We start from the raw sequence: 13,779 nt of genomic DNA on the forward strand, positions 1-13,779 counted from the left end.
TCAGGACCCTCGCGCGCTCCAAGAGGATAAAGGGTGGACATAACAGTAAATATTAGTGATGGGGCATATAAAACCCCATAATAGTAGCCTAGTCTAATAATACTCATGTTTAGGGAAGAATATGATAACTAGAAAGGGATCATTAAAACAGAACAAAATGTTCTTACAGTTTTTTCACCTTTATTCGAATATGTTTGAATGTAATTTATCTTTCACCAATTTTGTTAATTTAAGCCAGATTTTCTTCTCGTAAATCGTCCATGAATATTTGTCACTTGTCTGTGTTTCATGTTAATAAGCTCAAGTTGAAACACTGAAGCATTTTAATGCCTTCTTGGGTAGAGCTAAAGATCTCTGAATTCTTAACGTTGCTTTTCATTTCTTAAATTCTTTAATAACTTTTTGTGTGATAACATTGTAAAAAGCCATTTCCTTGGAAAAATCTCCAATTCGTTATGGCTACGTTTATCTTCGTTTTCTTCGTGTATTCTTTGTTTATGTGACGAAATATGACCGATTCCAACCTAGTCTAAGCTATTAACCAGTCATTTTGATGCTTGAAAATACAACATTATGCAATTTAACTTTATGCACACTGTTCAGAAGGATATCACATATGGCAATGCTAAGCCTATGAGTGTAAATCGAGAAAGATCTATTTTCATTCCATTCTTTTTCAAATTGTTGAAACTGCAGTTTAAGATAACAATCAATCATGTAGGCTATGAACACACACACACACACACACGTTGATTAATTGCGGAGAGGGGACTCATTGCAACCAACCAACCTGCCAGCACACACACACACGCACGCGCGCACGCACACACACACTCATGTTGTTGGAGATTAATTGCGGTGAGGGGACTCCTTGCAGCCAACCTGCTGTCTGTCTGTTTAAACACCCTCCCGCGTATACTACAAGGATGTAAACAAACTTGCTCCCTCCTCTGAGTTCCGATAAACGAAATAACAAAAGCTGCTCCTGATTTTGCACGGCCAGGTGTCACGGCTCGGCCCTCAACGGCGCCCGTCTTCTCGTGTGCCCCAGCGGGACCCGAATACATTACAATAATTAAGCCTTCCGTGATTTACCTTCCTTGGAGAGAGGTCCAACAATGTAATTAAGCGTGAGCTTGCTATTTTATATATGAATATTCAAAACGGCAGGGCCAGCTCTAGCCTTTTGGGGGCCCTGGGCAAGATTTGGTTTAAAGTCAAGTTCCTGCAATTCTAGACATTTTTTCATGGGGATAGAGAAAATGTAGCAGTTTTAAAGCAATATTTCTGCAATTCGACAAATTTTGCCATGGGGCGGAGAGAATTGTTTCAAAATTAATAACTAATTTCATAAAATTCTACTTGTTTTGTTATGGGGCGGAGAGAAAAATGTGACGTTTTACAGCCTTGTGTCATGTTAACATAGAGTGTATGTCCAATTCCCCGCATAAATCTAATTAGCATAATACAACATCCCCATCGAAATCTGCCTGTTTAAGATAGACATATGTTGTTGGGCTGCGTTTCAATCCACCAATGGAGGTCTTCCTCATCTGAGGTGGAAGGAGACCGAGCTACAGCGGTGTTTGTCAGACTGTGAGACGTCCCGAAAATCGGACTTCTCAAGAAAACGTCTCTAGTATCCGAACGGTTTGGCCTACAAACTAATGACCACAAAGATGAGACTCGCACGATGGTGCTCTCCGTTTTGCTCTATAACCCCCTCAAAAGTCACGGGACTAGTCTGAAGTCTGAGTGTCCAAACAGTTTGGGCTAGATACTAATATGGAAAGGTGAACCTCTCAAGAACACTTAGATATTGTTTTTGTGTGTTGGGTCATTGTCCTGTTGAAAAGCAAATGATAGTGTTGCAAAATGCTGTGGTAGCCATGCTGGTTAAGAGTGCCTTGAATTGTAAATAAATCACAGACAGCGTCACCAGCAAAGCACCATCACACCTTCACACCTCCTCCTCCATGCTTCACGTGGGAATCACACTTGCGAAGATCATCTGTTCACCTACTCTGCGTCTCACAAAGACACGGCGGTTGGAACCAAATATCTCAAATTTGGACTCCTTAGACCAAAGGACAGATTTCCACCGGTCTAATGTCCATTGCTCGTGTTTGTTGGACCAAGCAAGTGTCTTCTTATTGGTGTCCTTTAGTAGTGGTTTCTTTGCAGCTATTCGACCATGAAGACCTGATTCACACAGTCTCCTCTGAACAGTTGATGTTGAGATGTCTGTTACTTGAACTCTGTGCAGCATTTATTTGGGCTGCAATTTCTGAGGTGCAGTTAACTCTAATGAACTTATCCTCTGCAGCTGAGGTAACTCTGGGTCTTCCTTTCCTGTGATGGTTCTCATGAGAGCCAGTTTCATTATAGCACTTGATTGTTTTTGTGACTGCACTTGAATAAACTTTCAAAGTTCTAGAATTGTTCCACATTGACTGACCTTCGTGTTTTAAAGTAATGATGGACAGTCATTTCTTTTTGCTTATTTTACCTGTTCCTGTCATAATATGGACTTGGTCTTTTACCAAATAGGGCTATCTTATATCACCCCTACCTTGTCACAACACAACTGATTGACTCAAATGCATTAAGAAGAAAATAAATTCCACAAATGTACTTTTAACAAGGCACACCTGTTAATTGAAATGCATTCCAGGGGACTACCTCATGAAGTTGGTTAATAGAATGCCAAGAGTGTGCAAAGCTGTCATCAAGGCAAAGGGTGGCTACTTTGAAGAATCTGATTCCATATGTGTTATTTAATAGTTTTCATGTCTTCACTATTATTCTACAATGTAGAAAATAGTAAAAATAAAGAAAAACCCTTGAATGAGTAGGTGTGTCCAAGCTTTTGACTGGTACTGTATTTTTAGGATATCTCAAGGGGTCCTAATATTCAAAATCAAATCTCTAAATGATCCTTGGTATGACCATCTCAAAACAATTCCATATGTTACTTTCACAGGAGGTTGGTGGCACCTTAAGTGGACAGGACAGCTCATGGTAAGAATCAGTGGAATGGTGCCATTCCGTTTGCTCCGTTCCAGCCATTATTATGAGCCGTCCACCCCTCAGCAGCCTCCACTAGCTTAGTAGAACTCCCCCTCCTAGACTAATTTACCAATCTAAAAAATGTTACTGAATGCACAACCAAATTTCGAAATGGCACTTTGTGTATTCTAGCATTCAACAGTAGGTTAAGACCCCGACTGAGTAAACCATTTAAAAATGTTAAATAAAAAGGCCAGTGGCCCGAGGCAAATGCCTATGTAGCTTATGCCCAGGGCTGGCCCTGCAAAACATGTCAATTAATTAGCCAACAGATCTCTTCCATTACGTCTGCCACCTTCGAGCACTACAGAGTCACCAGCGCCATATAAGAGCATATTTTATATATAGCCTATGAGTCCTCATATAAGCACCTTTAAAATAAAGCAATTTTTAAAAAGTAATTTAGGCCTATAGGCTTCATGGGAAAAAAAACCATTGTTTTTCAGCGCCTAAAAATTAGTTGGTGCCCTTCGAGGCCCACAGAGGCTAATGCGGGTGGATACATCCTCTTTAAACGCGCGGGAAAGATAAATATTAAGTCTGTTTTCACATAGGGGCCCGTTAAGTGGGCCTAGACATCGCGCTGATATGCATAACAAAATTAATTAGGTGGTGTTCGCAGCATCCAACTCCTGGACAAATAACTACTTGTAAAGCACACCTTCTGGGCATACTGAACATATGCTGGAATTATCCTTAATTGACTAATTACATAAATTACTCATTAATTTTTACAGCACATCAATTATAAAATATATATCAATTAATTTTGCATAAATTAAGGCGGCACACCGCTGAAGAAGGAGGTAGGGGGATAAAGGCGAGGGAGGGGGCCCACACATGGGGTGGGGGGTAGGGGATGCGGGGAAAGGGGTCGTCTGTTTGTTTCGAGAATCTAATAATTATTTGTTCAGCTTAGGGCAGGATGTTATTCCTCTGTCTCCCATTTGAAAAGAGATGTGGATAATGGAAATTATGATAATAATCTTTAAAGACCCCTCGTGAAGTCATCAGGGCGCATAGCGGCAGAGAGAAACATTTAAATCAATTAACCCTTTTGTTCAACGGAAAAATGAGCCGGTTTGGGAGTGGTAAGGTTTAGGCCCTACCGTTGGAGTAATGGGAAATGATTTAGTGGTGACGCATAATGCTCCATGATTGCTCTATTTCCCCATAAAACCGCGGGTGGGGTGGTGATGGCGTCTCCTTGTTGTCGTTAAAAGTTATTGGAAACTCAGTCAAGTTCTGGTGAACCTATATAATATGCCTCATGACAGAAAAGTGGCATTTTGGTCGGTGCCATCACGACATAAATCTGTTCCTCATTTAGTAATTTAAGTAGGCTAGTTATTAAGGCCGGCCTATATTTTTTTCACTAATTGGTCTTTTGACCAATCAGATCAGCTCTGACATGAAATGATCTGACGTGATCGGCCAAAAGACCAATTATTGGAAAAATATAAAAATTGGTCAGTCAGTTGTGAACAGTGAGTGAATTACACATTCACCCCGGAGACAGTTTTTCAGAGAGATTACAAGAGGAAGATTTGGTACGGGGGATAGTTGTAGCGCAGTGGCTGGTGAGCTGGCAAGACCGTTGATGCTCTATCGGGCAATGGACACTGGGCGGCAGTGGTCAGCTCTCTCCATCATTTCACTTTCTCTACCTTCCCTCCCCGCCTCTCAGCTATAATGTTCTGCACGTGCCCACACCATGGGTTATGCACCTGCCCCGGCCATGCAAGACCAGTTTATTTGCAATAATTTTCGAGTTGTGGAGTTGACTAGCCTGGTTAGAGTCCGAATCACTGAAGAGGTCTATTTCACCTATGTGTTCCCTATTATGTACACTTGTAAAAGTTGAACGTTTGAAATATGGCTGAACAACCACACTGGGAGCTTTCCCTTTCGGGATTATTGTGCAGCCCTCTTCAATTCAATTCTGGTTTCCTTAGTGGCCAGTGAGATATTTAGGCTACTGATAGTCCCGCCTACCTAACGGCCGCTGTCCACTGTCAGTGTGGTGCTGAAGGTCAGTTCTCTGGAGTCGGGACGAGACCAATGTTTCGCCGCTGTCCATACTGAAATCTCATATCGCTGGTAAGCTATTTGCTGCTCATACATCGGATGTCCCTCCACAACTTCTGTGTGGTTTCAACAAAGTAGACTTCAGAAATTGTTTAATTTTGGTTTCAAACAAGGAACAACAATGTTGACTATATTATAGTTAAGCATTAAGGCCGGAGGGGTATGGTGTATGGCCAATAAACCACGGCTAACGGCTGATCTTAAGCACGACGCAATGCAGAGTGCCTGGACACAGCCCTTAGACATGGTGTATTGGCCATATATGTGCCTTACTGCTATTATAAACTCGTTACCAACGTAATCAGAGCAGTAAAAATGAACATTTTGTCATACTTGTGGTATATGTCTGATATACCACAGCTGTCAGCCAATCAGCATTCTGGGCTCGAACCACCCAGTTTCTAATAACAATTATAGAATTGCATTTAGTTGAGGAACAAAAATGAATTATTACCAAGTGATAGCCAGTCAGTTACAGTCATGGCCTCCTGTTTATAGAGGACAGGAGTGAGCTTGAAGAGGGGTGAGAGGCACCACTTTTACATATGACCTACTGGTATTATATGAAATGGTTGGGTAGGCCTATGTGACTCGGGGACTACAGTGTGTAACGCCAAACGCCTTTTGATTGCGGTCAATCACAAATTGCTCCAAGTCTGTGAGTAAGAGAGAGAGAGATCTTCCCGAATGTGTGTTTTTTATGTTATCCTATAACATCTTCTCATTGCGTTTTAATTCAATAGGGGTTGATTACTGTTCAATCACAGTTAAAAATAATAATAATAAAATGTATGCCAAGGCAATTGTATGAGCGTTCAACATTTTATTGACGGTTCTTAAAAACAACCTCTCTGGGTTTTTATTTGTCATGCAGTGCATATTATCAATTTGTGCGCCAACGGGACGCGCACGCGACCACACGCACGAAACACTCACGCGCATAAACACACACACACACACACACACACACAGTCCTTGGCCTCCGTGGTCGGACAGTATCATCAGTAGGCTACTACAAACTCGTCGAACCGTATCCTCGGCGCTGCAGCATTCTGCTTTTCTGAAGCGGCTGGGCGCTCTATCCATGTTTGCTTTCCTGTTATACACGGCTTTAATCTACCCGGATACATTTTTGCCATTGGCGGTGGTTCCCAAACGCTGGGTGCACGTTGAATTCAGCGAGCGCGCCCCCGCTGGATAGCTTCCCGTCACACCCACTCCATATCTGGCCAGCCTGGAGAGGGAGGACCGCTAGTTGAGCCAATGCTGCAGTGAGCGCAGCGGGGGATTCGGCGGCACAACAGCGCAAAGACAACCAGGGTTGTAAACTTGTATATGGAGACTGCAGCGTCCCCGCAACGACAAAGTCCAACATGGAAGATTATTTGCGGCGGGCCAAGACCATGCTGGTGAGTTTTAGCCTAAACAGCCCGGGGTTAATAAGGGTTTTACTGATTGGGATGATGACGACATGCTACAGGCTGTATTCCTGTTGCTGAACTGTACATTCTCTAGTTTCTTTGCCCCACAAGCAGCACCTTTAGTAGGCTACTGCGCCAGGCCTGAATGATGAATAGAAACGAGTGGTCCAAACCATAAGCTTCTTCTCCCACACATTTAAAAAAAATTGAATTTTGATCAGGGAATGCATGGAAACAGCAAGTTCATCAGAGGCACGCACCAGCCCGTACGCACCTATGCTGCAGATAACGCCTAATATGTCATCAAGCAGACTATTTGCATTTAAGGCCTGCTGTCTCGGTAGAGCTCAGGGAAGTAGTTTCCAGTAAAAAGTTGTTGTAAACACCTCATGATGTCTACTCACTTACTTGACAGGTAGGCGAAAGGATACTAACTGTTCGTTTTAGGTAGGCTTAGGCTACATCACAACAGTATAAATTAGTGTAGGCCTGTAGCTACAATAAACATGTGGGTGAGGTCTGAAGTTGTTTGATTTTGTTTGGTCATTCTCCATAGAGGCATGTTGTGTCTAAAGCTCCCTGAATAGACAAACCCCAGTGAAGGCTGTTGTTTTCTGTATATGTCCAGAGCCATGCATTACAGCCTAATATTGTCAGTATGCCTATTGTTGTAGGTAGTTGTGTGTGTTGTAGGTAGTGTGTGTGTGCAATGTTGTTTTTAAAAAAAAACATTTTTTTTGCTGGTCCATCCATTGAATAAACAGTTCCCTTTTGTGTGATGAGATCATGGGATCCAACAATGACATAGAAGGATAAGACAGAGATGATGTCATAACAGAAAGCAGGAAATACACATGGGAGCATGGGATCCACCATGGAGATTGGGATAAATTGGGCCAACGGAAAGAGAAAGAGTAATTGGACGATAAGGCCCAACTCAGTGGCCGCCTTGTGGTTAGTGTCCGCCCTGAGATTGGAAGGTTGGGAATTCAATCGTCGTCCGAGTCATACCAAAGAAGACTGTAAAAATGGGACCCAATGCGTTACTGCTTGGCACGCCGCATTAAGGACACAGATTGAGGTTAAGGCCCTGCAATGGACTATAGCGTCCAGTCCAGCGGGTGTACTTGTACATCAAGCTGTCTCACGCTACAGAAACAGGCGGCTCGCACAAGCCAAGGCTCGTGCTCGTGCAATTGGACTATAAGGATGCTAGCTGATTGTGTCCTGGTTGGAGATGCCGTGTTGTACAATACATGTTTATCGACATGAGGACTGCTCCCCCCTCTGTCGCTCTCTCATTCTCGCCATCTTTTTTTCACCTTCCTTTTAGCACTGCAGTGTGTGAATGGCCTCTCTTCCTCCTTTTTCATCTTCTCCTGCATGGCAACCATCCAGAACATCCATACCTCTAATTGGCTTTCCTGTATAAGTGCTTACTGGGTCTATCTTCCTTCGCTCGCGTTCTCTTTCTGTCTGTGGCTCTTTCTCTTTCACTCTCTCGCTTTCTTGCTCGCTCTCGGGCATGGCACTAAGGCAATGTGCTTAGTGGACACACACACACACACACACACACATCCACATACGCACGCATGCATACACAGTGCACACATGTTTTTGAGGAAGACATTGATCTAGGCTTTGGCAAGGGGATTTGGAAAGTGGATCACCCTGTCCTTCACCCCATGGCAGAACCCTGCCCAGTGTCTGCACACTTTGTGGAGATTGGAGACATATACAGAGATGTATTGCCATAGTAGACCTAAAACATTTACGCCTGGACACTCTTTAACTTGGACAGTGAATGTGGTTGACAGAAACACACAGCCTGTTGTTTCTTACACACATGGGGAATACGCATGTGTGTATGTGTGTCCGTGTTCTGATATGTACGTGTGTGTGTGTATACATTTTTCTAAAAAGCTTTCCTTTTATTCGTGACGACACACTGTAAATCACTGATGCCCAGGCAGCAGTCAGCTGTTCGTCATTTTAGCCTTTAGTACGGAAGGCTTTATGGGCAGGCAGCCCTGCTAAATTAGCCACGTCACTGGAGAAGGAGGCACGATATTACCGCTGAGCTATAGAAGGGGGGAGTAGGAGGGGTTCATAAACAGAATATAGTGGTGGTGAAAGAGAGGAGATGATGGAAGGACAGAGATAATGGAGGGTAAGAGAGAGGGAAAGCATTAAGAGCTAAGGAAGGCAGAGAAAAGCAGCAGCACTGCGTCTGTCCACCCCGAGCCTCCTTGAGATGAATGGGGTGAATTTTAGATGAGGAGCACACAGTGAAATGGAGATGAGAGAGCGGTACCGGCTGTGTGTTTTGTTGTCTGTGTGCTGCTGCTGCTGCTGCTGCTGCTGCAGTGGAACAGACAGTGAGTGGCCTTTCCTTTCTCCACTAATGCGTCTCTTCCTCCCGTAGCCATCAGAGTATCGACCAACCCAACCCCCCTTTATCCCACCTCCCCCATCCATCCACTTTAAGAAACATGAGACCAGATATTAACATCTCAAACAGATATCCCTGCCCGGTGCCCATCCCTCCCCTGCTCCCCTCCTCATCCACTCTAATCATGGACATGCACGGTAATATGAGACTGAGATATGGATGGGTATTCATTGCTAATTTCCCTATTGGACCTGTGGTTGTATCCAGGAGAGATTTCAGCAGGCCAGTGTGGCACGGTATACTGCAGTTGGCGTGTAACCCAGTACTGCCTTAATATGCTGACTAGCTCAATGTAACAAACACCCCAGATACTTACTATCCCATCCTGTCACAACTGTGTATGACGTAGTACTCTTCATTCTCATTGGTGTAGTACTGGTAGTAGTGACTAGGATACACGCATGCAAGTACACCCAAACCACTGATCACACACACCACACATCATATTTTGCATTATGCATGGATTTGTCTGAGTACTGCATTCCAGCACAGTGTTGGATGGTCCTTTGCATGGGTTGATGTACGTTTCCTTCAACAATCAGTCTTCCAGATAGATGACACAGGAACCTTGGTATAAAACTCTTTAGTAATAAAATGCAATTGCAGACAGAGATTCACATACAGAATACCTCAGTAGTCTACAGTAAAGATCTGTGTGGCGAAACAGGAGACAACTGTCTTTATGGTAGTTGGTGTGGACAACCTACCGTCAATCATACCTTAACATTGTTGCATTGGATTAGATACAAAGTATCTAAGATGAGAAAAACATGCCTAGACTGTGGTTTCTCACTCTACTATAAGCCATCAACCACTCCTGTGTAGTCTCAGGCCCTTTGCTACTTTTGGAATATCTCGGCCTTGAGGCTGTATGACTATCAGCAGGTGCAGGCAGTTCTCAGCCTGAGAACTAAAGCAGTACATCGCCATTACCCAGTACTTTTCCATCATTGCAAATTTCAAGCATACAAAGGTTATCACATACAGTAATCATGGCATTGGTGTACCCCCACACCCGACTCCCAGGGTAACCCCCAACAACAGTCATACCTGCTCTAGGGATTAGATGATATCAGCTATTTCTGTTCTGCCTAAAACACTTCTCACAGCTTATCTTTCTTTCATGTCACAGGCTGCAGTGGCATAAGAAGTTAAAGCTGCAGTATGTAACTTCTTGGGCCACCTGACCTAATTCACATAAAAAGATCAATTATAGGCTAAGAAGTGTAGATATGTTCTATGTGCGCTATTTCTATGCTTCCCGTTCTTCAGTTTAGTTTTTGCGTCTTTTACTGAGAAGGGTGCAACTGCAGTCCGCAATTCGGGGCGTTCCTGCATGTGGGCATTCCTGCATCTGCAGGAACCCCTATTTGTACTTCTATTGGTCCATTTTTAAGCTATGACTCCAGTACATAGGCGGGAGGCCGGGGTGCTCCAGTACATGAGATTGCGGTAATGCGCCATAACATTGGATGCCAACAGCTGATAAATCCCACAGAGAATACATTTGATTTATTTATTTATTTTATTAATATATTTATTTGCACCAAAGAAAGTGATAGACATCAATACAGATAAAAAATAATGTAATCAAATAAAAAAGGTGTGGTTGGAAGCCCAAGGCCTTATATGAAAACCACACCACAAAAAAAACAACACACAATACAATATACAAGCACACAAATAAAAAAAGGTTTGTTAAAACAGATAATAAAACCTGCTAATTACAAATGTATAAATGAATTGATCAGTAATCATGAAAAAAACATATATATTTATTTTTTATGTGAGTGTGGGAGAGTTATGCTATATGGAGGAGATAACTGAGTAGTTTGGTTCATCAGGCTAACCCCCAGTCTTCACTTAAAGTTATTGAGGGGTGATGATGTTTTGGCAATGTGAAGATAAGAATTCCAGAGTATAGTACCTTCTATATCTAATAGAGAATTGACGATGTGAGGTGCGGCTGTGGGGAGGGTGAAGGTTATCGCAGTGTCTTGTGTTATATAGATGGATGTCTGAATTCACCTGGAAGAATCCATTGAAGGATTTAGGTAAACTGTCTGGCAGGTATGAGTATTTGTAGATGAAAGTGGCATAATTGGCGTACATTATTGTCGTAAATAGGTATTTAAAGGAGGTGGCTAGTCTTACAATTTTTTTTTTATGATGAGTAATTTGTGTAGGTAGGAGGCATATGAAGCTGTCCAGACAATATCACAGTAAATGAGATATGGATAAATGAAGCTATAGTATAGCTGGAGACAAATGTAATATGATCTTTCCAGGACAACTTTTCATCACTAAGAACTCAGAGGAATCTAGTGGATGTGACTAGTTCCATTTCATTCCCACCAATTGAGATTCTCGCTCTTTTTAAAATGTATTATTATTGTTATTATAACAATATGTCTTATTACTAGCGAATACAATACAGTTGGATTGTTTAACATTTAAAGATTAGCAAATGATCTGGAACCATTCAGAACATGTGGCCATACCTGAGTTGGCTTCATTAATTCGTGAATCAGCATTTCTGTGTGATAAAATCAAATTGTTATCATCAACAAAGAGAATGGGAAGTATGATAGAAGACACAGCAGGAAGGTCACGGATGTAGATTGTGAATAACAAAGGTCCAACTGCAGCCACAAGATATCTTGTCCCTAGTAGATGCACGTCCATTTGCATAAACACTTTGAGCTCTACCATAATCATAACTATATAGGCAATTATATGTATAATCATGAAAACTGTAATAATGCAATTTAGAAAGTCATATTTTATGATCAACCGTGTCAAACGCCTTGGACAAATCTAAAAAGATGACGAGCGGATTCATTGTTCCTAAAGAACCATATCTGTGGAGTCGTTTTTACGGTGCTCATATAGAATACAGTGTTGATTTAAATGTTTCAACATTCTCTTATAGACCCATCTATAGAGGATATATTGGCCATTTTAAACTCTTTAGTAACAATGATTTGGTGAAGATATACGTTAGAGGCTCAGTAATGAAGAAGACACTGATTTCACCAAAGAGGCACCGATTTCATCATGGCCTGCTGCTGATAACTTTAAGTTACCAATTACCTCAAACTGAAGCAGAGAAGGGATTTCTGTCAGTTTTCTCTATTTTCTTTGACAGAGAGGAACCCACATTCACAATGAAATAACATCAGGATCACTATATTTGTGACTTTTCTTCTCCCCAATGACAATCTTGTCTCATCACTGCAACTCCCCTACGGACTCGGGAAGAGGCGAAGGTCGAGTCATTCGTCCTCAGAAAATTGACCCGCCAAACCACGCTTCTTAACACCTGCCCGCTGCACCAATGTGTTGGAGGAAAGACCATTCCAGCTCGATGAACCAAGTATAGCCTAACCCAGATGATGCTGGGCCAATTGTGCGCCGCCCTATTGGACTCCCGGTCGGTTGTGACACAGCTTGGGATCGAACCCTTGTCTGTACTGATGCCTCCAAGGGATTAAACCGCTGCGCCACTTGGGAGGCCACAACTAAACCAAGATTTCCAGAACCCATCTGCTGCTCTCCTGTGTGATTTAACTAAGGGAAAGCAGTGGCGAAATACAGAATTGAAAGATGTGAGAAAAGTCTGGTAAGCAGACTCCACATCGGCCTGATTATTAAAACATTTCATCAATCAACAAGCGCAAACAATTACTTTTTGTTAAATATTCTACCTTTAATGGTACTAATCATTCCCATCTGTTCATTTCCAGCTGCCAAAGAGAAGTGTGGCTAGCTATAGCTAGTACACAGCGGTAGTGTGTTCTTTGCCCCCCCCCCCCCCCCGCCTGTCAGTCATTGTTTTCCCGCAGTTCTGTTAATGACAGCGAGGGCAGGTGTTCGGCAAGTGGGAGCAAAGGACACTGTGTGCTACCTTAGCCAGCTAGTCCTAAGGAAGACTCCGTTACACAGCAGGCGGGAGGCAGGAGCAACACTGTGTACTAGCTAGCTAACTAGCAAGCTAGTACACTGTGTCACTAGCTAAACTCAGCAAAAAAAGAAACGTCCTCTCAGTCAACTGCGTTTATTTTCAGCAAACTTAACATGTGTAAATATTTGTATGAACATAAGATTCAACAACTGAGACATAAACTGAATCCGTTCCACAGACATGTGACTAACATAAATGGAATAATGTGTCCCTGAACAAAGGGGGATCAAAATATGGTATGCCAGGAGCATACCACCCTGCATACCACTGCTGGCTTTCTTCTGAAGCTAAGCAGGTTTGGTCCTGGTCAGTCCCTGGGTGGGAGACGAGATGCTGCTGGAAGTGGTGTTGGAGGGCCAGTAGGAGGCACTCTTTCCTCTGGTCTAAAAAAATATCCCAATTCCCCTGGGCAGTGATTGGCGACACTGCCCTGTGTAGGGTGCCGTCTTTCGGATGGGACGTCAAACGGGTGTCCTGACTCTCTGAGGTCATTAAAGATCCCATGGCACTTATCGTACGAGTAGGGGTGTTAACCCCGGTGTCCTGGCTAAATTCCCAATCTGGCACTGAAACCATCATGGCTACCAAGTCATCCCCAGCTTACAATTGGCTCATTCATCCCCCTCCCCTCCTCTGTAACTATTCCCCAGGTCGTTGCTGTAAATGAGAATGTGTTCTCAGTCAATTTACCTGGTAAAATAATGGATTAAAAAATATATATATACAGTATATAAAATAAAAAGTAACAGTCAGTATCTGGTGTGGCCACCAGCTTCATTAAGTAC

The 13,779-nt window shown here is 42.8% G+C and overlaps 1 protein-coding gene across 3 annotated transcripts in view; it reads left to right on the plus strand.

The window, feature by feature from the left end:
* Window positions 1-6,331: 6,331 nt before the first annotated feature.
* The window catches only part of LOC115139787 (protein prune homolog 2-like), a 54,474-nt gene continuing 47,026 nt past the window's right edge, over window positions 6,332-13,779 (plus strand). For all 3 annotated transcript variants that reach the window (XM_029677569.2, XM_029677570.2, XM_029677572.2), the window contains exon 1: window positions 6,332-6,566. In XM_029677569.2, coding sequence (XP_029533429.2) covers window positions 6,531-6,566 — 36 coding nt within the window. In that variant the 5' untranslated portion in view covers window positions 6,332-6,530. The remainder of the gene's footprint in view (window positions 6,567-13,779) is intronic.

Source organism: Oncorhynchus nerka, linkage group LG13 (genome assembly GCF_034236695.1).
Source record: "Oncorhynchus nerka isolate Pitt River linkage group LG13, Oner_Uvic_2.0, whole genome shotgun sequence".
NCBI classification, from domain to species: Eukaryota; Metazoa; Chordata; class Actinopteri; order Salmoniformes; family Salmonidae; genus Oncorhynchus; species Oncorhynchus nerka.